General features: G+C 36.2%; 5 protein-coding genes across 6 annotated transcripts; all 5 read left to right on the top strand.

The window, feature by feature from the left end:
• The first annotated feature begins 2,390 nt into the window (after positions 1–2,390).
• On the top strand, positions 2,391–6,135 carry LOC137740109 (protein farnesyltransferase subunit beta-like). 2 transcript variants are annotated; one of them, XM_068479916.1, is made up of 14 exons: positions 2,391–2,615; positions 2,852–2,938; positions 3,062–3,167; positions 3,350–3,385; positions 3,571–3,653; positions 3,737–3,790; positions 3,906–3,957; positions 4,077–4,141; positions 4,382–4,438; positions 4,625–4,697; positions 4,811–4,897; positions 4,975–5,137; positions 5,317–5,420; positions 5,640–6,135. In XM_068479916.1, the coding sequence occupies exons 1-14, from the start codon at positions 2,503–2,505 to the stop codon at positions 5,883–5,885; spliced, it is 1,326 nt and encodes a 441-aa protein (XP_068336017.1). In that variant the 5' UTR covers positions 2,391–2,502; the 3' UTR covers positions 5,886–6,135. The 2 variants fall into 2 exon arrangements, with proteins under 2 accessions (XP_068336017.1, XP_068336018.1); XM_068479917.1 differs by having other exon boundaries at positions 2,595–2,615; positions 3,109–3,167.
• Positions 6,136–6,910: 775 nt separating this feature from the next.
• LOC137739478 (CASP-like protein 4A1) lies at positions 6,911–9,401 on the top strand. The gene is made up of 3 exons (XM_068479053.1): positions 6,911–7,610; positions 8,138–8,273; positions 9,105–9,401. The coding sequence occupies exons 1-3, from the start codon at positions 7,018–7,020 to the stop codon at positions 9,297–9,299; spliced, it is 924 nt and encodes a 307-aa protein (XP_068335154.1). The 5' UTR covers positions 6,911–7,017; the 3' UTR covers positions 9,300–9,401.
• A 3,460-nt stretch (positions 9,402–12,861) lies between these two features.
• Positions 12,862–15,239, top strand: LOC137739477 (2-methylene-furan-3-one reductase-like). Its single transcript, XM_068479052.1, has 4 exons — positions 12,862–13,161; positions 14,035–14,358; positions 14,464–14,623; positions 14,718–15,239. The coding sequence occupies exons 1-4, from the start codon at positions 12,931–12,933 to the stop codon at positions 14,981–14,983; spliced, it is 981 nt and encodes a 326-aa protein (XP_068335153.1). The 5' UTR covers positions 12,862–12,930; the 3' UTR covers positions 14,984–15,239.
• Positions 15,240–19,302: 4,063 nt separating this feature from the next.
• On the top strand, positions 19,303–21,316 carry LOC137739272 (2-methylene-furan-3-one reductase-like). The gene is made up of 5 exons (XM_068478826.1): positions 19,303–19,353; positions 19,436–19,525; positions 19,972–20,239; positions 20,751–21,001; positions 21,311–21,316. Exons 1-5 carry the CDS (start codon positions 19,303–19,305, stop codon positions 21,314–21,316), a joined length of 666 nt encoding a protein of 221 aa, XP_068334927.1.
• Positions 21,317–23,278: 1,962 nt separating this feature from the next.
• LOC137739583 (2-methylene-furan-3-one reductase-like) lies at positions 23,279–25,274 on the top strand. The gene is made up of 4 exons (XM_068479205.1): positions 23,279–23,610; positions 24,087–24,410; positions 24,516–24,675; positions 24,770–25,274. The coding sequence occupies exons 1-4, from the start codon at positions 23,380–23,382 to the stop codon at positions 25,033–25,035; spliced, it is 981 nt and encodes a 326-aa protein (XP_068335306.1). The 5' UTR covers positions 23,279–23,379; the 3' UTR covers positions 25,036–25,274.
• The last annotated feature ends 555 nt before the right edge of the window (positions 25,275–25,829 follow it).

The raw sequence follows: 25,829 nt of genomic DNA, 5'->3' as shown, positions 1-25,829 counted from the left end.
CCTTTCTTCCTTCATTTGCAAGCGCATTCGAGCCGTTTCTTCTTGGCAAGCGCTATGGGTTTCATTCAATTTTGCAATTCCGGTAGCAAAGTGTCCACTCATCGGATCTTGGGACTTCCCTTTTCTCTTTGCTTCCTTTTGCTTATCTCTTCCCGGGGACCTTGCAAAAGAAGGAGATGAGATCATTTCATCGACTCTTTTATCTCTGGCATTTGTCGGTGCGGTTTCACGTTGAAATAATTTTTCCCATTGTTGGTCTGCATCGATTCCCCACCTTGGACAATCTTGAAGACGTCCCAAGCATGTTGCAACTTAAAAACTTGATTTTTTGGTGTTACTCTTGTCTTGCAAAATTTTCATTGCTTTGTCACCCTATGCAAAAAATACATAAAAATAATTAGCTATAAAATAATATTATGTACATGACAAATAAAATATCAAGAAAAAAACTCACAATTTCTGTGGCGCTCTTTCCACTAGCCATGCCAACCACGACTCTCTCCAAGCTTCATTTCCATAAAGTGCATGCTTTGTTGATAGTCTTCCACCGATCATAAACACCACCACCGTCCCGCCTGCTGCCGTTGCAGTTTTCTCAACAAAACCTTTTTATTTTGATTTGTGCCAACTACACCATCCTTACTAACAGAAATCCATGCCAAACATAAGTAACATCTTTCTCACAGATCAAATTACGACTTCTAATATACTCTCTTGCCATGTTGAAATATTTGGAAATGGAAAGAAATGGTAGAAAGATAAATTGGAAGAATTGTTGGAGAAAATTGAGTTTTGTGTGGATGTTTGAACAAATACATAGGTATTTATACAGTTTTTGGGTGAATTTTGAGTTAAATAAAAAATTTTAATTATTTTAGCCGTTGCATTTAAATTTGGGCCGTTAGATTTGATTATATTCGATCTTAGCTGTTGGATTCAATGTATTTTAAAATAACATATTTTAAAAAAATAAAATTTGAATCTGGACCGTTGGATGTTGGTCCTTAAATTGTGGCAATTTGATGCGGAAAAGAGCCATTGGGCTCGAGGAAGTGGCCGACAGGGGCCCTGACAGTGGACCTCCCACTGTCGAGAGTTGAATTGATGCGGGTCGCGTGGGGCGCATCGACAAGTAGGCAGGCCGAGAGTGACCCAAATGCAGGCGAGTCCACATGTTTTGGGGGGGGGGGGGGGGGGTATTTGGCCCAGCTTTAGCATTTGATTTTTAGCCCAATGTTTTAGCTTGGGTTAGGTGGTGTTTGGGGGAGGGGAATAAATGGGGTAATTTGGCATTTAGCCCAGGGTTAGAGGAGGTCTGACAGGAACATAAGTGGTGATAAATTTTATTTTTTAAGTTATTAACTTTTTAGCACACATATCTCACTATTTATATAGTGACATGTGATATACCACCCTTAAACTGATTACACTGAAAAATCTCTTGTATATATGATATCAATTTGGTCAAAAAATGCCCAAAGGCATTCTTACGTGGAAGATATACCCACTAATTGGACCACATGGCAAGTACACAGTGGTCTAAACTAGTTATACCTTATCTACTGGAGGTGACATCAAGGAGGCGGAAGGGAGAGATTTTTTTAATATTTCGAAAACATGGTTTAGTAATGTTAGAAGTATTTGGAAATTTGAATTATTTTTTTCAATCAATTGTATTATGACATTTTGTGTATCTGGTCATGTTTCTGGCACAATAAAATTTTCTCTACGCAATGGAAAACTTATCTAAGTTATCTCCAACTAAAAAGTGGCACCAACACAAGTTTTATGTCGATATTTGAAGAAGTTTGCAAAATCGAATATAACCTATGATTTATAATTATAATGTTTGTCATGGATGCAATCGTTGAGTCTTTACAAATAACATTTTTTCGTGCACTTAAGAAAAATATTGTAAGTAATTTGAAAACAATCAGACAATTTATTGATTCATAAGTATTTTTATGTATTTTTAAGACGTAGAAAGAAAAGTCAAAAGATAACGACACTGAAATTTAAAAATTTATGAAATGTTTTATATAAATTTTGAAAAGCTTATAATGCGGTCAAAATTGTTTTGAGAACAAGTCTTTCAAATTTTTCTTGGTGTAGAAATTCGCAAAATCGATTAAGAGCTTATTTGGACATGTTTTTACAATAACTAAAGAAGCTTTTGGTGAAAATATTTTTGAAAACAATTCTTAGTGAAAATGTTAGTAAATCCTGAAAAAACACTTAAAGTGTTTATTGGGAGAAAGACATAACTGATGCTTCTTGTAGAAAGCACTTAAAAGTGCTTTTGGAACCCACTTAGTTGACAGCCCAATATATTTACATTTACGAGCCCAACTCATGACATTTATACATAAACTTTAACTAAGCCCAATTAAACTCCGTTCTTTTTTCCTCAGTAAACTCCGCTTGCTGTCTGTGCGGAGTAAAGCGAACTCAGAACTGCAAAACGGTGAATTTAAGTGGAAAGTCAGTCGGAGGACGGCGGAGATGGAGCGTCCGACCGTCACTGTGACTCAGCGCGATCAGTGGATGGTAGAAAGTGAGGTCTTTGGGATCTACGGACGCTTCGGCAGCCTCCCTCCCAAAGCCCAATCCGTCATGTAAGAAAAAAGCTTCCAACTTTGCACTCTTAATAAATCCTTTGGGTTTACAAAGAATTTCCCTTTTGTTGTTGCTTGTTTTTTTCGATGCAAGCGATATTCTACTTTAAACTGATATAATTGAACTGTGGGGATGGGGATTCAAACTTGTTTATTTATTGTTTTTTTAAATTATGGGGTTTTGTTGTGGAATTTGATGGATTTTTTTGTTGTTGTGGGGTTCTTGGACTTTGAAGGATTGAGCTTCAGCGTGATAGTCACATAGAGTACTTAACCAGAGGACTCATAGGACTCCCTTCCTCCTTCTCCGTTTTGGATGCCAAGTATAACTCTCTCTCTCTCTCTCTCTCTCTATTTCTGGTACTTTTAGCAGACTTTCTTGGTATTGTTTTGATTGAGGTTTGATTTCTACGACATGTTCAGTTGTTGTGTACATTTGTCTGTAGTCGTCCTTGGCTTTGCTATTGGATTCTACACTCATTGGCTTTGCTAGGGGAGTCTATTGATGATGAACTTGAACGGAATGCCATTGATTTCCTAAGCCGTTGTCAGGTATGCGAATAATCGATTGTAATTTGTATGACAATCTTACATGTTTTATATGGAATGTAACGAAAGGCCGGTGTTTAAGTTTGCTTCACCACTAAGAACAACAAAAAAAGAAGTGATCTTTAGTGTTTTGTTAGCATGGAATGGTATGTTTAGATTGTCATGAAGTTGTGTTTTGCTTCCAGGACCCAGAGGGTGGATATGGCGGCGGACCTGGACAGGCAAGTAAATTGATCTCATTATTTTCCATTTTTGGCTTAGCCAATGCTGGTCTCTCGTTGTTTAACTCTATTGGCGTTAGTTGTTATAGCTTGACTAGGCTTATACAACATTACGTATCTACTCTATTATATGGTGATTTGCATTCTTTTTCTTACAATTGTTAGCGTGTTCTCTGATTTCCCAGATGCCACATCTTGCAACAACTTATGCTGCAGTTAATGCACTTATAACTCTCGGTGGTGATGAGGCGCTTTCATCAATTAATAGGTGGTCAGTTTATCCATTTAAGAAAAAATACTTTTTCACAACAGTGCAATTCATAGCCTTTTGGAAGTGATTTGTCTTTTCAGAGGTGAACTCTACAAGTTTTTGCGGCGAATGAAACATCCAAGCGGTGGCTTCAGGTTAGATATCAGATTGATTTGTGTGGTTCTATAGTTTGAGGACATATATGTTACGTACAATGATCATTTCAGTACCTTTGATATACTTTTACCATCACTAATTACTTCTTTTTAGGATGCATGATGGTGGAGAAATTGATGTCCGGGCTTGCTACACTGCGGTTTCTGTTAGTCTCTCTCTCTCTCTCTCTCCATCCTTTGTAATGCATTATAGTTGTGTTCTTTGTTACCGCCTTGCTATATGCTTGCTTAATTTTCATCATGACAATTTTACTCATCCTTGCAGGTAGCAAGCATTTTGAACTTTTTGGATGATGAACTGGTTCATAATGTTGGAAGTTTCATCTTAAGGTTGCTTACCGAGTCATTCATTTTGTTGAAAATAAATTTGGCTCAGTTTGATATTTTGAAGTATGTGTTGTATTGTTGTTGTGATACCGTGGAGTGCTTGTCCAATTGTCCTTGATTCTTAGACATCTGTTTTTAATTGAAATTCATTTTATTGCCTTTGTGTTGAGTCATGGACTGAAGTTTTTTTTCCTTGATACGAATGGCTTTAGATCTTGGTTAAATTAAACATTATCTTTGCAGTTGTCAGACGTATGAAGGTGGTATTTCTGGGGAGCCTGGTGCTGAAGCCCATGGTGGGTATGTTTCAGACTTACATGACAATTTTTTTTGTCCGCCTGTCTTTATGTTCTTCCCATTTATGTATTTGGAAAGATTGCATAAGCTACTAATGTCAAATCATGTGAAATATTAGGACAATGTATTTTCACTTCCTTTTACATTTTCTATTCGCTCATAGGTCTGACAAATTTTTTTTTCCTTCAGGTACACTTTTTGTGGGGTAGCTACAATGGTTCTAATCAATCGGGTCAATCGTTTGGACTTGCCTGGACTAACTGTAAGAAAATTATCCTCTCTTTTAAGCGATGCGGATTACAGATATGAAAATTTGTTTAGTTATTTGTTTATCTGCTTTTATTCTGCTGTTAGAGTAGTTTGTTATGGTATTAGGATTGGTTGGTATTTCGACAAGGGAAGGAGTGTGGATTTCAGGGGAGGACTAATAAATTGGTCGACGGTTGCTACTCCTTCTGGCAGGTGATTCTTTGTCTTTTCTTCTTGAGGATCCTTCTCAAACATAGTTGAACGTATTACGTTAACTATTCAGTGACCAGGGAGGTGTTTTTCCATTATTACAAAGAGTATGTTCAACTATTGATGAACAACTCGCGCTTCGGGATGCTGGAGGACACTGTACCAAGGATGGCCCACAGACTTCTACAACATCTAATTTATCTGAAGAGGGGAAAATTTTTGAAGGCACTAAGTCTCCAGGAGGTAGGCTGACAGCTTACTTAGGCGCATTTAAGTGTTCTCGATCTATCCTTTACAAGAACAGATTCGCCTTTTTAAACCCATATTTTCTGCTCAATCTTCTAATTTATGTGTTACGAGGTTATCTTATAAATTTATAATTTTCCTGTTCTTATATGCATGGCTAAATGTTTTGTGTGCAGTGAATTTGAATGACATCGGCTATGATTTTCTCAAGAGGCCTGTAAAATTGGAGCCACTTTTTCACAGCATCGCATTGCAACAATATATACTTCTATGCTCACAGGTTCGATGTTTAACATATAACTTTGCACCGTGACAGCTGAATGCTTGACTTGACAGGTTTTAAAGTGAGAACTTATTTCTCCATCATTATACTAGTTATCGACAGTTAAGCTGTATCAGGATGCATCTCAAGCAACGTTATCTTAATCGTTCATACTTCTTATTTATAAGTTTCTTACTTCCGAGGGGGTAACAAATCAATTTGATTTTGTCGATGCAGGAGGAGAAGGGTGGAATGAAAGACAAACCCGGGAAATCTCGAGACTTTTATCACACATGCTATTGTCTAAGTGGTCTCTCTGTATGTCAACACATTTTGTCGAACGATGAAGACTCTCGGGTGTCGCCTTGGGCAGTCATGGGTCCCTATTCCAACTTGTTGGAACCAATCCATCCGCTCTTCAATGTTGTCCTAGAAAAATACCATGAAGCAAGGGAATTCTTTTTCGAAGAGACTGAGCAATAAACTCGTCGGAGGGAGGAGTTCTTCTGTCTGGACGCCCGCACCACGTGACTGTTTGGCCAAGACTCGTTCGGTAGGGCCGCCGTCCGATTGCTTAAGGGCTGGATGAATGATGCATAATTTAGGCTTGTAACATTAATAATTAAGGGCATAGTCTTTGCTAATGTTTCTGTACTTGTATGAATAATGTATTCTTATTTATGTAAAAAAATAATCTAATTCAGCATTAATCCAATTCACTGGTTTTTGTTTTCAACTGATATTTTAGCAAGTTTTGTTCCCCACCACCCACCGCCCAGAACCATTTGTCGACTAGCTAGCGCTTGGCGGTGTCACTGATGGTCCCATTGACACATGTGTTGCTATAGCAACGTGAACGAGTTTTAGGTGAAACTTCAACCCAATTGCTCAATGCTGCGTAAGAAAGTTAAAAATACAAGACAACGAGGCTATTGGTTTTGGAATCGAGATCCTTCCCAAATCTTACAATCCGAAGCTGACGGACTGTAAAATCCGGATCATTTATTTTAAATCTTACAGCTTCTATTAATTCATTTCATTAGCGCATCTTATACAAACCAAAAGTTCAGATTTTGGTCTAGATTACTCGATCCATCGGCTTTGTACTACAAGATTCACAAAAGATATGAGTTCATTTGATACCGTTGTAGTGCATCCTATGTTGGAATGTCATTGTGACTATATCAAGTAGAAAACTTAAAACGTATGGGTCTATCATGCCTTCTTGATCTCTCTCGAGTCTCATCACAATATCAAAACTTTAGATATAATCAAAGATTTACTATGATATTGAGGAAATGTGAATTTACGTTAATGCACACAATAAGCCAATTATACTGAAAATAGAACAAGTCATTTATATGAGGTGAACTCTGGTTACATGGTGGAATCTTAAGTATTGGGAATGAGAAAGCGACAAGTGGCCTTGTTTTATTTGATGCACACTGCCTGTTGTATTCTATTTACCAGGTTCTCTAATTAAAGTCTTCTTCTTTATTTTTATTTTTTGTTTTTGGTCACTCCACAAATTGATTTCTTGAAGAAAAAAAAAAAAACTGTCAAATTGTAGATGTAGAGAAATCCCCATCTCAGACTCAGAAGTCCACACCAAAATATGGAAACAATTCCAGAAGACCAACCAGAAACACCACCACAACGCGAAGAAGAAGAAAAACACAATGAAAAACAACAAGTGAAAGAGGAAGAAGACGAAGAAGAAGAAGAAGAAGAAGACAAGCAGAGCACCCCAGAAACACCATCTCCTCTGTTCCACTCACCATCTCATATGTTCCAAACTCCGTCTCCACCGTCCGATTCTCCAATAACCCATCATACCTACCACACTCATGAGCTCAGAGTCGCGCCTGCAGACACCAAGCCGGCGTCGCCGCCGCTCGCGCCTCCCCAGTCCTTCAGGGCCGAGCCCAAGGTTGCGGGACCCGATTCCAGAGATGGGTCTGATTGGACCCCGGAGGCTCGGAAAGAAAGTGGCGGTGGAATTGGCGGTGGTTCGGGTGTAAATATCCGAACTTTGAGACCCAAGTTGTCGATACTGAAGAGGTCGAGGAGGGAGAGCATGGTGAGGAGGGCTTTGTTTGGGTTAAGGATTTCTGGGTTTGTGTTGTGTTTGATATCTTTCTCGGTTATGGCGGCTGACAAGAGCCAGGGTTGGGCTCTAGATTCCTTCTATCGCTACAAGGAGTTCAGGTTTGCCACTTTTCACTTACACACTCATATCGAGAATACGAAAATGTCACTGAAACGGCATCCAAGTCAATCAAATACAGCCGTACTTTTGAAATCTAATGAAAGTGTGTGATTGTCTTGGATAAAACAATACCGTATATAGCGTTCCAGTGATATTTTCGTATTTATCATTTACGTCTATTTGTATTGCAATAAGCTGTTTTTTTTTTTTGGAGCTAACAGTGTTTTCTATCAATAAAAAACAGCCTAACTACATTTAGCGGAAAATTAAGTATTTTTTTAAGAAGTATTTGGATTGTAAATAAAAATACTTTTAGTATAAACGCCTATTAAGCGTGTTTTTTAGAAAAGCAATCCCAACTAGTGACTCTTTGAAACATAAACAAAGCTTTGTACTTTGAATAGAATTTCACCATTTCATAGAAATTTCTGTTGAATTATTAGTTTTTTTTGGGCAAAATTGTATGATGTTTTGGAAAAGATGGTGAAAATGGACAAGATTATTAATTGGATATGTGAATTTGCAGGTTCTGCTTGGCAGTGAATGTGATTGGATTTGTGTATTCAGGGCTGCAAACGTATGACCTAACCTATTTCATCACCAGTGGAAAACATGTAATCCAGCACCATCTCCGCTATTACTTTGATTTCTTGTTGGATCAGGCAAGTGATTACTTGTCCTTGTTACTGCAATTTAATTAATGATTCTACCTAATCTATCCCCACAAAGTGCTGCTTTCTTCGAGATTTTTCAATGTGTTGGAAATACAGGGCTTACACTTGAAAAAAAAAAAAACTTCTTTCTAATTGCACAGTATCATATGTGTTTCATCCTGTGTTCCGAGTATATTAAAAAATCTCTCATTTTCTTGTCAGTTTTCCGATAATTATAGGGACCTTAGACTATGAGGAGAGACAATTTGTGTAAGGCAGCTGGAGCACACTAACCATCTGACTGCGCTAACAAACCACAACCCATATGTGTTTCGGTGAACCCACTATAAGGGCTTCCACTACTGAAGTTTTTCTCCTGTAAAATCAGTCCTCCAACAGTTTGATGGCCATTACTTATTGGTTGACTATAAAAGTTATTTTCATCATTGTTTATATGGTGATGCTTCATTAGATACTTTTGCATCAGTTGGTTCCTAACCTTTTTTTTATTCTACCTTTTCCTTTTTTCTAGGAATGATTCTGTTTGGGTGGTGCTATTCATATACCTTTTTTTTTTTTACGTCCCACACATTCCTAGTTAATTTCTAATATTTGATGTTTTTTAATTCATTCAATCTGACGACTCAAAATTAAGAGGTGTGTCTGAAAGGTAAAAAGAAATACGTGGATAGCACGCTTCTACTTTTCCATTTGTGTTAATACTGTTTACAATAGCTTAAAGCATACATATTGGAATTCTGCATTCTGTTTACTTGCTCTATCCTCTGTTATGTCGTGTAATCTAAATCTTAAGTTGAATGGTTTTGGTTGGCGTTGCAGATTTTGACGTACCTTTTGATGTCGGCGTCTTCATCGGCTGCGATTCGGGTCGACGACTGGGAGTCGAATTGGGGCAAAGACAAGTTCCCGGACATGGCTCGGGCATCCGTCGCATTGTCCTTCCTTGCCTTTATTGCCTTTGCCTCCAGCTCCCTCATCTCTGGTTACACCCTTTGTACTCTGAAATCTATGTAGTTTTTCTTCGTACTTAGTATTTACTGAGTTATAGATGGACAGTGAAAAGTGATATATTTTGTACTGTGCAGAGAAAGTTATGCTTGTGTTGCATCTGCGTCATGAGTCATTGATGTTTTGGCACAAAATTATGTTAATGTTACATCTACCTGAGGCTAGGAGAAATTCTTTAGCTTCCACTCCATGTTAGCCGTCAGACTAAAAATACATACATAAAGAGGATCTCCTGCATTCAAGTTTCACAGGGTCCTGTTCCGATGGACTCAAATGCTGGGTACCCCTTTGTGTTTGTGACCGGACGGCTGACGTGGAGCTACTAATCAGCTTGAAAATTGGTTTTTTGTTGATTGGGCCAAATCTCATTTCCATTACCTATAGGCATTACAAGTAACGAGAATGAGGGAAATGAAAATTTATGTTGATGACATGATTGTAAAATTTTGGTCGAAAATATAAAAGTGCACTTGGGTTTGTAAATAAAAGCTTTGATTTGCTTTTAATGAAAGCGCTTTTAATAAAAACGCTTAAACTACAGTTAAACATTTATAAAGTAATACCCTATAAAGAAAATAATCTCAAGTCACAAAAAATTATGGTTTTAACTTGAGACCAGTTATGTATAGAGTTACGTATAGGAATAAACACTACATTGTAATAAGTTATATTTTTTTTTATTCACGTCTTGAGGAAACTTGAATATTTCTCTAAAGTTGTTTGAGGATAAAAATATGCAATACCACAAATAGAAGTTTAAGATTAACTAAAACATATCTCTACAGTTGTTTGGGACAATGTTTTAGTTTTTAGAGTTAATGTCACGTTTTTGAGCTTGCAAATGCATAATACTTTGTCAACACAACACCTTGTCATTGAAGCCAAAATGTTTCTAATTTTTCAAGCATGTTTACAACTTCTTGGCATACAACTTTTTGTATTTTAATATTGTCCTCCTCTGAAATCCTATTTAGGAAATACATAATTCGTTGAAAATAAATAAGTCAATAAATAATATTTTTTAACTACACCTCTATTAAATAATACCTATCTAAAGTTATAAAATTAATATTTCTTACGTAAACAATTACTTACAAATGAGCTGAGTAACTTAGAAAGTGTTGGGGTTTTTCTTCTTATATTTCTTGGAGGTGTCAACAAGAAGGGAAAAAACTTGTGATAACGATAATAAAGGAAGAAAACTTCGACGCTAGCAATTATGGATGGGGATTGTCTGCCCTCCACTTACCATCCCTTCCTATTTGAGTGGTCACAGTTAAACCACGTTAACATTTTATATTCATATTGGTTCTTGTCTTATTATCTTTATAAGAAAATCAATATAAAATGTTGACGTTGCTTAACGTGACTGCTCAAATAGGAGAAGATGGGAAGGAGATGATAAATGGAGGGCAGATAATCCCCATCCAGCAATTACGATCTTGCGGTGTGTTGATGTCAGAGACTCAGATTTGAGTAAAAGAAAGAGAACATCAATCGCATAACATGTTGCCGCACACAATGAACCTCAGATAAACAGTGCACTTGGGTTTATAATAAAAACTTTGATTTGCTTTTAATGAAAGCTCTTTCAATAAAAAACGCTTAAACTACAGTAAAAATTCTCTAAAATAATACACTACAAAAGAATAAGTTTAAGTTGCAAAAAATTATGAGTTATAATTTTTCTTAGTCTCATCTTAAGGAAATTAAAATATTTATTTAAAGTTGTTTGAGTACAAAAATATGCAATATCACACATAAAAGTTTAAAAGGAACTAAAATATTTCTCTAAAGTTGTTTGGAGCAATGCTTTAGATTTTTGAGTTAATACCTCGACTTTGAGTTTGCCGGTACGTAGTACTTTGTCAACATAACACCCTTAGATTAAAGCCAAAATGTTTTTAATTTCTCAAGCATGTGACAACTTCTTGGCTTGAAAATTTTGGTATTTCCATATTGTTCTCTCTGAAATCCTCTTTAGAAAATACAGCATTTATTAAGAATAAATAAATCAATAAATAACACTTTTTAACTACAGTTCTATTAAATAATACCCTATCTAAAGTTATAAAATTAATATTTCTTACTGAAGCACTTACTTACAAATGAGCCAATTAACTTAGAAAGTGTTGGGTTTTTGCTTCTTATATTTCTTGTTGGAGGTGTCAAGAAGAAGGAAGAAAACTTGTGATATGGATAAGGATAAATAAGGAAGAAAAACTTCCGACGCTAGCATTACGATCCAGGGGCGTCTTGATGTCAGATCTGACTAAAACAAACAGAACACCAATTTTATAACATGTTGCCGCACACAACGAACCTCAAATAACAATGCATCTACATGCATAATTTGGCATGTTGTCGCACTGACCGAACCTAAAATTTTTAAAGAAATTGCCTTTCTCCTCTAATCTTTGTGGCTTAATATTTTAGTCCGTGATGATTAAGTAATAATTTTAACCTAATTTTTAGTTTTCGGTAACTTTTTTTGAAAATAAAATTTATGTAGATTATCTTAATTTATTTTTATGAACATTTTAGTCTTAAAATATTTAATTTCCGATAAGTAATAAAAAATCATACAAATACATAGGTATTTATAAAGTTTTAAGTTAAATTTGATTTAAATAAAATTTTTAAATAATTTTAGACGTTATTTAATTTTGGGCCATCAAATCTTTCTTTTATAATTAGATTTGATCTCATTTGATCATAGTCATTATATTATTAGTAAAAAATAAAAAAAAATTGAAATATAACAGTTTGATGAGTTTAGAATAATTTAAGCCAGACTTAAATTCTGAAGAGAATCTAGTCTAGAGATATATTTTTTTCCCATGACTTATTTTAGCCCATGGTTGGAGATGGTTTGGGAGGATTTTAAAGCTTATATTTTAAGGAAAACTAATGAAAATGGCTTGCAAACTTTGAGTTTTAATGATAAGGACAAAATAAAGGGTAAAATGAATAGTACCAGAATTGACTTTTTAGTGTAAAAATGTGGTTTTTCGTTAAAGTGAACAGTACCGTGGGCTTTTCGTTAAAACTCTCTATATTTTAAGTTTTCCTCCATGAATTGTAAATGGTCTTAGTATAAATATTATCATTTGTTAAAAGATAATAATAATAACCTACCTAAAGTTATAAATTAATATTTCTTACGTAAGCACTTACTTACAAAGGAGCCAAGTAACTTAGAAAGTGTTGGGTTTTTTCTTCTTATATTTCTTGTTGGAGGTGTCGACAAGAAAGAATAAGAAAACTACGACGCTAGCATTACGAATTTACGATCCAGGGGTGTCTTGATGTCAGATTTGACTAAAAGAAACAGAACACCAATTTTGTAACGTGCTGTCGCACACAATGAACCTCAAATAACGACGCGTCTACATGCATAATTTGGCACGTTGTCCCACACAACGAACCTTAAAACTAACAGTGCATCTAGATGCATAATTTGGAGTTTTTTCTTGCACGGCCACGTAGGTAAACACCAAGGTTCCACATCCTTCTCCTTCACCATTAAAACGACATGCTGTCGAGATATCAGACTGTGATCTTATCTCACTCATTTGCTCACAACAACAACAAACCCTTTCCCTTTGCAAGTTCTTCTGGTTTTTGCAGTGCATCAATGGCGGCTGCTGTAGCTTCAAGTGATTCAGTTTCCATACCATCTGTAAACAAGGCGTGGGTGTACCCAGAGTACGGAAAGTCTGCAGATGTTTTGAAGTTCGATCCGAATGTTCCTGTTCCTGAAATAAAGGAAGACCAGGTGCTGATCAAGGTGGTTGCTGCATCTCTCAACCCAGTCGATTTCAAAAGGATGCTTGGCTACTTCAAGGACTATGACTCTTCACCCCCTGTAGCCTCTCTCTCTCTCTTCATTTTTTTTCACTGAAGTCAAATGCAGGATTAGTTTGTGAGTTGGAGGATTTAGAAAAGTTTTAGTCTTTACCAACTTATAATTTAGTTTAGTCTATTTCAAGAATCAAAGCTGATCCAGTTGCTATTTTTGTTAGAATAAATTTTTTTTTTTGTAGATGCGCATTAGGTCAGTTTGCTAGAGCGGTGTGCTCGTTTTTCTTTAGAAGATGCGTATCAATTGGGTACAACTAATAGGTCTAAACTGCATCATAGTATGAGGATTATTTGGGCACCAAGGTGAACAGAGCCTACTATCCCCAAGCCCTTGTATAGTAGGCTACACCAAGCATAGCCTTGCCTATCGATGAGGTTTTTTCCTCCCGGGGCAGGAGACCTATCCTAAACCATTGACGTCTGGCTATAGCAGTGTGTTCGTTCCTCTTTATACTGATAACAAATAAGTTTGAATCCCCACATTTATATTAGTATAAAGTATCGTCTTATAAAATAAAATAAAAATTGAAAGGTTAAGAAATAAAAAGAAACTTGCTTTGAAGAGTCAAAGTTGATCTAGTTGAAGTTGAATACCAGAGTAAACGATGAACAAGACTACAGAAAAATAAGAATATTATTATACAAATAACAATGCTACAACGGTTACAAAATCTCAAGAAGTTACATTATGATTAACTTGTTCACAAGTGAATAATAAGCATCATATTTATAATAAACGAAACTCTGATCGCTAAACTCAAATAATTAAATAACAATAGAATACTAATATCTTCCAACACTTAGTCTTCAAATCCTAGTGTAAACCCGACTAACTTGTTTGCTAAAATATTAATTTATTAAATTAACTTTTTTGCAGACGGTTCCAGGGTATGATGTTGCTGGTGTGGTGGTGAAAGTAGGAAGCCAGGTGACAAAGTTTAAGGTAGGGGATGAAGTATATGGGGATCTCAACGAGAAGCCTCTCACTAAGCCGAAAAGGATCGGATCTTTGGCCGAGTACACTGCTGCAGAAGAAAGAGTGTTGGCTCTCAAGCCAAAAAATCTGAGTTTTGTTGAAGCTGCTAGCCTTCCCCTGGCCATTGAGACTGCCTATGAAGGGCTCGAACGAGTTGAATTCTCTGCTGGTAAATCCATCCTTGTTTTGGGAGGCGCTGGGGGAGTCGGAACACATGTTATTCAGGTACAATGTTAATCAAGTGCAAACATTTTCCATTAAGTTAGGCTCTAATTAAGTAAAGCTGATTGATTAATTATTCATGACACTCAATGTGTTTATGTGAGGCAGCTAGCAAAGCATGTGTTTGGTGCTTCAAAAGTAGCAGCTACAGCGAGCACGAAAAAACTTGATCTTTTGAGAAGCTTGGGTGCTGATTTGGCTATTGATTACACCAAGGAGAACTTCGAAGACCTGCGCGAGAAATTTGATGTGGTTTATAATGCAGTTGGTATAATTCTTGAATCTTCATCGTTGTTTTTTTCTTATGCAAATCAAACACAAGGACTGATGTTGTTTTGTGTTTCTGAAATTAACAAAAATAGGGGAGACTGACAGGGCAGTGAAGGCGGTGAAGGAAGGCGGGAAGGTATTGACAATTGTACGTCCAGTAGCGCCACCGGCAATCCTATTTTTGCTGACTTCAACCGGAACTGTATTAGAGAAACTGAAGCCTTACTTGGAGAGTGGGAAGGTGAAGCCGGTGCTTGATCCCACTGGCCCGTATCCATTTTCGAAGACTGTTGAAGCATTTGCCTATCTTGAAACCTCCAGAGCTACCGGAAAGGTGGTTGTGTATCCCATCCCATGAGATAATAGAGAGTATTAGTTCAGGCTTGCAATTTGTTCGTGTGTGATATACTTGTATCCTGCTGCCCGCTTGTTTGAAAGTCTTGTAATAAGGGCGCAATGTTATGTGTAATTATATAGTGCTTCTAGTTTGGCTAGTTTGCAGTGTGTTTTCTTCCTACTTCTCATTGCTGTGTTTTTTAGCTTTAAAACCGGCATTGGTTAAAGCGGATGTACTCCCACTTACAGTTCTTCAAAATCCTATGATATATTGCGGATCTTTATATTTATGTGTTATTTTTTAATAAACCATAAGATACTTACAAAGTTACTTGTAAGGATACTTACAAAAATACTTTTAAAAGGCCGTTCGTGCTTAAAACAACAACAAACTTTTACCCGTTAAAATGACAACAAAATTTTACCCGTTACGATTTTTGGTTTTTGGCTGTGTGCATCAATGGTTGCTGCAGCTTCAAGTGATGCAATTTCCGTACCATCTGAATACAAGGCTTGGGTTACGGACTCTGCAGATGTTTTGAAGTTTGATCCAAATGTGGCTGTTCCTGAAATTAAGGAAGATGAGGTGCTGATCAAGGTGGTTGCTGCGTCGATCTCAATCCCCAATTGATTTCAAGAGAATGATTGGCTACTTCAAGGCAGATGATTGGCTACTCCAAAGCCTCCAAACTTCCCAACGCCAAGGAAGATGAGTTTTCGTTTTTGCACTCTTCGTTTAGCTTTCTGCACTCTAAACTGAATATTTTTCTACTGTAATAGAACAAGTGCATGAGGTTTAAAAATGAGTGTGAAAGTCAGCAGTGCGAATTTGTGCTATTTACTTTCAAAATGTGTGAGGTAACATAAGACATGTACATAGTATTTCTCAAGATTAATTTGAGGGACCAACATCCCACTATTAATCAACGATTTCCAACTGCTTGTACATCAAGCGGGGCATTTTACCACAAAATGTCTCGGTGTAGTTAGTAACTTAATAGTAGAATCGTTCATTATATATTTTACTTTATTTTCAATTTTTCAACGTGAAGTTTTTTACATTCTTCATTCCAACCATTGTCTTTTCCCCAATAGCATGTTTAATTAGTTTTAATAGTAATCAGGTGGGCTGGTAATAATTTAGCTCAATTGCTAATTTTATCAAAATTAATTTGATGAATGAAAATGTTTACCTATATATCAAGATTTTGCATCTTATCAATGAAGCAAAAATGTTTACATCTTAGAACATTCCTACAAAGATGTCACCGGAGATGGAAAACATATTTTCATACCTAGAGATGCCCTAATAATTTTACAGATTTTGTGAAACATGCAACTGTTGATATTTTCCAAAATCTTTTGCGTAAGGATTAAAAAACTATTTGGAAGCAGTCTTATTAATTATTGATTCACAAAAATATTTTTTACATTGAAATTTTAAGTTGGAAAATAGAAAAATCAACAATAAATGACCCAAAACGTAGACTAAACTTTTGGCAGCCTGAATATCTAAAGTCCTGTATGAATTTTAGGGGATTTTCTTTTTTCTTTTTTTTTTTTCCTTTTTTTTTTGTCAAAAATTTTAGGAAGTTTAAGGTTGGATCAAAATTCCACGAGAAGAGGTTTTATAATGACTTTAGTATAATGGCGCAATTAACTAAAGATTATGAATTATAGCTCACACTTTTTGTTAGAATGCAATTCTTCTGATTTTGCATGCGCATTAAAAAAAAAGTTTAAAATATTGTTAGTGGTCTTATAATTTATTGTAGAACTTCGAAAAATCAATTAAAAGTCGTGAGTATAGCTCACATTTGAAAATAAAAATGTAATTACTGAAATTTCGTAAGATCTTCTGTGTGGGTATTATGAATGTGATATCCCACATCGTCCAGGGAAGTGATCCTTATATGTATATTCCCATCCCTACCTAGCACGAGGCCTTTTGGGAGCTCACTGGCTTCGGGATCCGTAGGAACTCCGAAGTTAAGCGAGAAGGGGGCCAGAGCAATCCCATGATGGGTGACCCACTGGGAAGTTGCTCGTGAGTTCCCAAAAACAAAACCGTGAGGGAATGGTAAGCTCAAAGCGGACAATATCGTGCTACGGTGGTGGAGCGGGCCCGGGAAGTGATTCGCCCCGGGCTGGGATGTGACAATAAAAATGTTAAAAAGTAATATCGTGCTACGGTGGTGGAGCGGGCCCGGGAAGTGATTCGCCCTGGGCTGGGATGTGACAATAAAAATGTTAAAAAGTCATTTTGAAAGTGGTCTTATCATTTATCAAGTCACACAAATATTTTGTGTTGATTTTTTTTTAAGCTAGAGAATAGAAAAATAATAATAAATAAAGGGATCAACAATATAGCATCTCTAAATCATCATAAAGGTCTAGGTTTTAGGGCTTCCCTAAGTGCCTACTGAAGTTTTTCTTCTGCAAAAGCAGTCCACCAATAGTTGAATGGCCATTACTTATTGGTTGACTATAAAAGTTATTTTTATCATTGTTTATATGAAATTTCGACGAAATATTTCTGGTATTGTTTACTAATATTTTTGACATTTTTGTATTATTGTTTATAAGAAATTTTAACGAAAAACTTCTGGTACTTTTGCATGGGGGTCCTGCCTCCCTATCAGACTGCTAAGTGCGCTGACCCAAAAAAAAAAAAAAAAATCAGTGGCATTTGATGTTAGGCTGACGCAAATTTGACGTCAGATGATCTGGCTCTTTAGTCTGTTGATTTTGGGTCGACCTATGACCTAGCTTGAACTAAGTGCTAGCCTATTAGGCTGAGCTGGAGGGTTTTAACTGGATGCCGGGTTGTTTGGGGGGCTGGGTGCCGGGCTATCAAAAGCCCCGGTGGACTTACTATATAATTAGAGAGCCAGCTCCTTATACTTGAGCACGGGTCAGATGACAACTCATGAGGTAAAATCCTTTTTGAAAATTGAAAGTGCATTTAAAATAATTACCATCTAACACTCTTGGGGAAATGAAAATTTGTCAGTGATATGATTGTAAAGTTTTGGTCGAAAATAAAAAAGTGCACTTGGGTTTTGTAAATAAAAGCTTTGATTTGTTTTTTATTGAAAGAGTTTTTAATAAAAATGTTTAAAGTAAAACATTTCTAAAGTAATACTTTATAAAGAAATAATCTCATATCATAAAAAATTATGGTCTTAACTTAGGATCAACTATTAATAGGAATAAATTTCACATTGTAATAAGTTATAACTTTTTCTTATTCCCGTCTTAAGAAAACTTGAATATTTCTCTAAAGTTGTTTGAAGACAAAATATGCAACACCACAAAGGAATTGTTTTTGGCACTCTAAAAATCTAATTTTACACTTTAAAATTTCTATAATTAGAAAGAAAAATATACTTGTGAGGAATGTAGAATGAAATGTTAGAAGTGTCAACAACAGTTCCATACCAAAAATAAAAGTTTAAGACTAACTAAAACATTTCTCTAAAGTTGTTTGGGGCAATGCTTTAGTTTTTAGAGTTAATTTTACGTCTTTGAGCTTGCAAGTACATAATACTTTGTCAACACAACACCTTATTGAAGCCAAAATGTTTCTAATTTCTCAAGCATGTTTACAACTTCATGGTATAAAACATTTTTGTATTTTCATGCTTTCTTCCTTCGAAATCCTGTTTAGGAAATACATAATTCATCAAGAATAAATGTCAATAAATAATATACTACATCTCTATCAAATAATGCCTATCTAAAGTTATAAAATTAATGTTTCTAACGTAAACACATACTTACAAATGAGCTAAGTAACTTAGAAAGTGTTGGGTTTCTTCTTCTTATATTTCTTGGAGGTTTCAACAAGAAGGAAGAAAACTTGTCATAAGGATAATAAGGAAGAAAACTTCGATCGCTAGCAATTACGATCTCGCGGTGTGTTGATGTCAGATTTGTCTAAAAGAAAGAGAACATCAATTGCATAACATGTTGCCGCAAACAACGAACCTCAAATAACACTGCATCTAGATGTATGATTTGGTATGTTGCCACACACAACGAACCTCAGATAACACTGCATCTAGATGCATGATTTGGTATGTTGCCGCAAACAATGAACCTCAAATAACAATGCATGTAGATACATCATTTGGAGTTTTTTCTTCTACGGTAACGTAGGCAAACACCAAGGTTCCACATCCTCCTCCTTCACCAGTAAAACCCACATCCTTCTCCTTCACCATTAAAATGACACGGTGCCAAGATCTCAGACTGATCGTATCTCACTCACTTGCTCATCACAACAACAAACCATTTCTCTTTCCCTTTGCAAGTTCTTGTTGTTTTTGCAGTGTATCAATGGCGGCTGTAGCTTCAAGTGATTCAGTTTCCGTACCATCTGTAAACAAGGCGTGGGTGTACTCAGATCCGGAAAGTCTGCAGTTGTTTTGAACTTCGATCCGGATGTTCCTGTTCCTGAAATAAAGACCAGGTGCTGATCAAGGTGGTTGCTGCATCCCTCAACTCAGTTGATTTGAAAAGGATGCTTGGCTACTTCAAGGACTATGACTCTTCCCCCCCTGTGAGCCTCTCTCTCTCTCTCTCTGTCTCTCTCTCTCTTCATTTTTTTTTTCACTAATGCATGATTAGATTAGCTAGTGATTTGGGGGATTTAGAAAAGTTTTAATCTTTACCAACTTATAGTTTAGTTTAATCTATTTCAAGAATCAAAATTGATCTAGTTGACTTTTTTGTTAGAATATATTTTCTATTTTGTAGATGCGTAAGTTGGCCATAGCATTGTTCTCGTCACTGTTTAGACGCTGAAACCCAAGTTTGAATCCCTACCCGTAGATTAGTTCAAAGTATTGTCTTGTAAAATAAAATAAAGATGAGAGGTTAAGGGAAAAAAAAAAAAAATTTAACTTGCTTTGAAGAATCAAAGTTGATCTTCATATTCTAGCGTAAACCCAAATAGCTTATTTGCTAAACTTCTAATTAACTTTATTAAATTAACTTGTTTTGCAGACAGTTCCAGGGTATGATGTTGCTGGTGTGGTGGTGAGAGTAGGAAGCCAAGTGACAAAGTTTAAGGTGGGGCATGAAGTATATGGGGATCTCAATGAGAAGGCTATCGATAACCCAAAAAAGATCGGATCTTTGGCTGAGTACACTGCTGCGGAAGAAAGAGTGATAGCTCTCAAGCCCAAAAATCTGAGTTTCGTTGAAGCTGCTAGCCTTCCTCTGGCCATTGAGACTGCCTATGAAGGGCTCGAACGAGCTGAATTCTCTGCCGGTAAATCCATCCTTGTTTTGGGAGGCGCTGGGGGAGTCGGAACACATGTTATTCAGGTACAAAGTTAATCAAGTGCAAACATTTTCCACTTTACCATTAAGCTAGGCTCTAATTAAGTAAAGCTGATTGATTAATTATGCATGACACTTAATGTGTTTATGTGAGGCAGCTAGCAAAGCATGTGTTTGATGCTGCAAAAGTGGCAGCTACTGTAAGCACGAAAAACTCGATCTTTTGAGAAGCTTGGGTGCCGATTTGGTTATTGATTAAACCAAGGAGAACTTCATAGACCCGCCCGAGAAATTCAATGTGGTTTATGACGCAGTTGGGATGATTCTTGAATCTTCATTTTTGGTTCTTTCTTATATAAATAAGCTTAAACAATTCGATGCATGAAATTATCCAACCAAATAAAACACATAAAGGTTACAACATTATTTATTTATTTATCAGGAATTAATCAAACACAAGGACTGATGTTGTTTTGTGTTTCTGAAATTAACAAAAATAGGGGAGATTGACAGGGCAGTGAAGGCGGTGAAGGCAGGCGGGAAGGTATTGACAATTGTACGTCCAGTAGCGCCACCGGCATTCCTATTTATGATGACTTCAACCGGAACTGTATTAGAGAAACTGAAGCCTTACTTGGAGAGTGGGAAGGTGAGGCCGGTGCTTGATTCCACCGGCCCGTATCCATTTTCGAAGACTGTTGAAGCAATTGCCTATCTTGAAACCTCCAGACCTACCGGAAAGGGTGGTTGTGTATCCCATTCCATGAAATCATTGAAAGTACTAGTTCAGCCATGCAGTCTGTTTGTGTGTGATATATACTTGTATCCTGCTGCCTGCTGTTTAAAAAGACTTGTAATAAGGGCGGCGCAATCTTGTATCTACTAATATAGTGCTTCGAGTTTGGCTAGTTTTCACTGTGTTTTCTTCCTACTTGCTCATTGCTGTGTTTTTTCGCTTTAACACAGGCATTGGTTAGAGCGGATATATTCCCTCTTATATAACTAGGTCAACTTCAAAAGTACAGGAGTTTTTTTCTACGTCTTGTTTTTCTTGTTGTAGGTGTGATAAGTAAGAAAGTAAACTTCAATTGCATTCCCTAGTCGTGAAAAATAAGAAACAGAACTTGAGTTGCGTAACTTGTTCTCACACAGTGAACCTCAAGTGACAATGCCTGCACAACATTCTCCCTTAATCAACTATAAAAGTGCAATTGCGTTTATAATAAAAACTTCGATTTGTTTTTAATGAAAGCGCTTTCATAAAAAAACGCCTTAACCAATAAAACTTATCTAAAGTAATACTCTATAAAGGATTAATCTCAAGTCACAAAAGATTCTGGTCCCAACTTCAAATACCAGTTATGCATGGGAATAAACTCCACATTTTAATAAGTTATAATTTTTCTTAGTCTCATCTTAAGGAAACTAAAATATTTCTCTAAAGTTGTTTGAGTACAAAAATATGCAATACCATAAATAAAAGTTTAAGATGAACTAAAATATTTATCTAAAATTGTTTGAGGCAATGCTTTAGTTTTTGGAGTTGATGTTACGTCTTTGAACTTGCAAGTACATAATACTTTGTCAACATGACACCTTATTGAAGCCAAAATGTTTCTAATTTCTTAAGCATGTTTACAACTTCTTGGCATGAAACTTTTTTGTATTTTCATATTGTCCTTCTCAAAAATCCTATTTAGAAAATATAACATTAATAAAAGATAAATAAGTTAATTAATAATAGGGAACTGTTATTAGCACTCCAAAAATCTCATTCTACACTCGTCATAAGTGTATTTTTCTTTCTAATTATAGAAAGTTTGGAGTGTCAAATGAGATTTTTGGAGTGCTAATAACAATTCCCTAATAATATTTTTTAACTATACCTCTAATAAGTTGATAAATAGTATTTTTTTAATTGCACCTCTACTAATTTGAACCATATTATTGCTAACTCATTGCGAGGTTCAGCCCACTTCCCTCACCCCTTTAGACCATCTCCAACCCTTGGGCATAAAACTTAAAAATTTAAGCCATAAGCCAGAAACTGCTTTTTTCCTCTAACCCTTGTGGCTTAAAATTTTAGCCCGTGATGATTAAATAATGATTTTAGCCTAAGTTTTTGTTTTCGGTAACTTTAAAAAAAAAAAAAATTTATGTAGATTATCTTAATTTATTTTTATGAACATTTTAGTCTTAAAATATTTAATTTTCGATAATAAGTAATTAAAAATCATACAAATACATAGGTATTTATAAAGTTTTAAGTTAAATTTGATGTACATAATTTTCTTGAATTATTTTAGACGTTATTTAATTTTGGACTGTCATATCTTTCTTTTACTATTAGATTTTGATCTCGTTTGATATCATTTGATCATAACTGTTAGATTATAAGTAATAAATAAATAAAAAGTTTGAAAATATGACAACTTGGTGGGTCCATGGCTAATTTTATCCCATGGTTAGAGATGGTTTGAGGGGTTTTAAAACTTATATTTTAAGTTTTACCCCAAGAATTGAAGATGATCTTAATATAAGATAATATCATTTATTAAAAAATAATAATAGTAACCTACCTAAAGTTATAAATTAACATTTCTTACGTAAGCACTTACTTTATATAGAGCCAAGTAACAGAAAGTGTTGGGTTTTCTCTTCTTATATTTCTTGTTGGACGTGTCAACAAGAAAGAAGAAAACTCAAGGATAAGGATTAATAAGGAAGAAAACTTAGACGCTAGCATGCATTACGATATCAGCGACGCTAGCATTACGATCCAGGGGTGTCTTGATGTGAGAAATTCGACTAAAAGTAACAGAACACCAATTTTATACCATGTTGCCGCACACAATGAACCTCAGGTAACGATGCGTCTACATGCAAAATTTGGCATGTTGTCCCACTGAACCTGACCAATAGCGCATGTAGATGCATCATTTGGAGTTTTTTCTTATACGGCCACGTAGGCAAACACCAAGGTTCCACATCCGTCTCCTTCACCTTTAAAACGACACGCTGTCGAGATCTCAGACTCAGATCTGATCTCACTCATTTGCTCACAACAACAACAACAACAAACCCTTTCCCTTTCCCTTTGCAAGTTCTTGTGGTTTTTGCAGTGCATCAATGGCGGCTGCTGTAGCTTCAAGTGATTCAGTTTCCATACCATCTGTAAACAAGGCGTGGGTGTACTCAGAGTACGGAAAGTCTGCAGATGTTTTGAAGTTCGATCCGAATGTTCCTGTTCCTGAAATAAAGGAAGACCAGGTGCTGATCAAGGTGGTTGCTGCATCTCTCAACCCAGCTGATTTCAAAAGGATGCTTGGCTACTTCAAGGACACTGACTCTTCACCCCCTGTAGCCTCTCTCTCTCTCTCTTCATTTTTTTTTCACTGAAGTCAAATACAGGATTAGTTTTTGAGTTGGGGGATTTAGAAAAGTTTTAGTCTTTACCAACTTATAATTTAGTTAAATCTATTTGAAGAATCAAAGCTGATCTAGTTGATTTTTTTGTTAGAATAAATTTTCTTTTTGTAAACGCGTATAAGGTCAATTGGTTAGAGCTGTATGCTCATTTCTCTTTAGACATACGCGTATTATGTCAATTGGTTAGAGCAATGTGCTCGTTCCTCTTTAGATAATGACACCCAAGTTTGAATCCCGACATGTAGATTAGTTTAAATTATCATCTTGTAAAATAAAATAAAAATTGAAAGGTTAAGAAATAACAAGAAGCTTGCTTTGAAGAATCAAAGTTGATCTTCAAATTCGAGTGTAAACCCAATTAGCTTGTTTGCTAAAATATTAATTTTATTAAATTAACTTGTTTGCAGACAGTTCCAGGGTATGATGTTGCTGGTGTGGTGGTGAAAGTAGGAAGACAGGTGACAAAGTTTAAGGTGGGGGATGAAGTATATGGGGATCTCAACGAGAAGGCTCTCGATAAGCCGAAAAAGATCGGATCCTTGGCCGAGTACACTGCTGCAGAAGAAAGAGTGTTAGCTCTTAAGCCCAAAAATCTGAGTTTTGTTGAAGCTGCTAGCCTTCCCCTTGCCATTGAGACTGCCTATGAAGGGCTCGAACGAGTTGAATTCTCTGCCGGTAATTCCATCCTTGTTTTGGGAGGCGCTGGGGGAGTCGGAACACATGTTATTCAGGTACAATGTTAATCAAGTGCAAACATTTTCCATTAAGTTAGGCTCTAATTAAGTAAAGCTGATTGATTAATTATTCATGACACTCAATGTGTTTATGTGAGGCAGCTAGCAAAGCATGTGTTTGGTGCTTCAAAAGTAGCAGCTACAGCGAGCACGAAAAAACTCGACCTTTTGAGAAGCTTGGGTGTTGATTTGGCTATTGATTACACCAAGGAGAACTTCGAAGACCTGCCCGAGAAATTCGATGTGGTTTATGATGCAGTTGGTATAGTTCTTGAATCTTCATCGTTGTTTTTTTCTTATAGAAATCAAACACAAGGACTGATGTTGTTTTGTGTTTCTGAAATTAATAAAAATAGGGGAGACTGACAGGGCGGTGAAGGCGGTGAAGGAAGGCGGGAAGGTTGTGACAATCGTAGGTCCAGTAACGCCACCGGCAATCATATTTATACTGACTTCAACCGGAACTGTATTAGAGAAACTGAAGCCTTACTTGGAGAGTGGGAAGGTGAAGCCAGTGCTTGATCCCACCGGCCCGTATCCATTTTCGAAGACCGTTGAAGCATTTGCCTATCTTGAAACCTCCAGGGCTACCGGAAAGGTGGTTGTGTATCCCATTCCATGAAATCATAGAGAGTACTAGTTCAGCCATGCAATCTGTTTGTGTGTGATATATACTTGTATCCTGCTGCCTGCTGTTTAAAAAGACTTGTAATAAGGGCGGCGCAATCATATCTATTAATATAGTGCTTCGAGCTTGGCTAGTTTTCACTGTGTTTTCTTCCTACTTGCTCATTGCTGTGCTTTTCCGCTTTAACACGGGTATTGGTTAAAGCGGATGTATTCCCTCTTATATAGCACTTCCATTTGAACTGCGTCAACTTCAAAAGTACAGGTGTTTTTTTTCTTCGTCTTGTTTTTCTTGTTGTAGGTGTGATAAGTAAGAAAGTCAACTTCAATTGCATGCCTTAGTCGTGAAAAATAAGAAACAAAACTTGAGTTGCGTAACTTGTTCTCACCCATTGAACCTCAAGTGACAATGCCTGCACAACATTCTCCCTTCATCAACTATAAAAGTGCAATTGGGTTTATAATAAAAACTTTGGTTTGTTTTTAATGAAAGCACTTTTCATAAAAAACGCCTAAACTACCGTAAAACCTCTTTAAAGTAATACTCCATAAATGAATATCCTCAAATCACAAAAGATTCTGGTCTCAACTTAAAAGACCAGTTATGCATAGGAATAAACTTTACATTTTTTTTAGTACATCAATATTTTTACACTAAGGGAGGGAGAGTTCGACTAAGCTACACAATGGGCAGCCTAGTTTCGTATCGAATTCACTATCCACGAGATTCAAACCTAAGACCTTACTTCTAAGCGAAGAGGAACTCCACGTTTTAATAAATTATCATTT

This window comes from Pyrus communis, chromosome 7 (assembly GCF_963583255.1).
Source record: "Pyrus communis chromosome 7, drPyrComm1.1, whole genome shotgun sequence".
Lineage (NCBI taxonomy): Eukaryota > Viridiplantae > Streptophyta > Magnoliopsida > Rosales > Rosaceae > Pyrus > Pyrus communis.
The sequence above is the reverse complement of the archived record's forward strand: the minus strand, read 5'-3'. Positions and strand labels throughout refer to the sequence as shown.

Bases quoted from the DNA above. Each gene is read 5' to 3' on its own strand.
- LOC137740109 (XM_068479916.1), top strand. From the start codon at position 2,503: ATGGAGCGTCCGACCGTCACTGTGACTCAGCGCGATCAGTGGATGGTA. The intron at 3,168-3,349 runs GTATGCGAATAA...TTTTGCTTCCAG, and splicing joins ATTTCCTAAGCCGTTGTCAG to GACCCAGAGGGTGGATATGG. The intron at 5,421-5,639 runs GTTCGATGTTTA...TTGTCGATGCAG, and splicing joins ATATACTTCTATGCTCACAG to GAGGAGAAGGGTGGAATGAA.
- LOC137739478 (XM_068479053.1), top strand. From the start codon at position 7,018: ATGGAAACAATTCCAGAAGACCAACCAGAAACACCACCACAACGCGAA. The intron at 7,611-8,137 runs GTTTGCCACTTT...GTGAATTTGCAG, and splicing joins TATCGCTACAAGGAGTTCAG to GTTCTGCTTGGCAGTGAATG. The intron at 8,274-9,104 runs GCAAGTGATTAC...TTGGCGTTGCAG, and splicing joins TTGATTTCTTGTTGGATCAG to ATTTTGACGTACCTTTTGAT.
- LOC137739477 (XM_068479052.1), top strand. From the start codon at position 12,931: ATGGCGGCTGCTGTAGCTTCAAGTGATTCAGTTTCCATACCATCTGTA. The intron at 13,162-14,034 runs GTAGCCTCTCTC...ACTTTTTTGCAG, and splicing joins ACTATGACTCTTCACCCCCT to ACGGTTCCAGGGTATGATGT. The intron at 14,624-14,717 runs GTATAATTCTTG...TAACAAAAATAG, and splicing joins TGTGGTTTATAATGCAGTTG to GGGAGACTGACAGGGCAGTG.
- LOC137739272 (XM_068478826.1), top strand. From the start codon at position 19,303: ATGGCGGCTGTAGCTTCAAGTGATTCAGTTTCCGTACCATCTGTAAAC. The intron at 19,526-19,971 runs GTGAGCCTCTCT...CTTGTTTTGCAG, and splicing joins ACTATGACTCTTCCCCCCCT to ACAGTTCCAGGGTATGATGT. The intron at 20,240-20,750 runs GTAAATCCATCC...TAACAAAAATAG, and splicing joins ACGAGCTGAATTCTCTGCCG to GGGAGATTGACAGGGCAGTG.
- LOC137739583 (XM_068479205.1), top strand. From the start codon at position 23,380: ATGGCGGCTGCTGTAGCTTCAAGTGATTCAGTTTCCATACCATCTGTA. The intron at 24,411-24,515 runs GTACAATGTTAA...TATGTGAGGCAG, and splicing joins TCGGAACACATGTTATTCAG to CTAGCAAAGCATGTGTTTGG. The intron at 24,676-24,769 runs GTATAGTTCTTG...TAATAAAAATAG, and splicing joins TGTGGTTTATGATGCAGTTG to GGGAGACTGACAGGGCGGTG.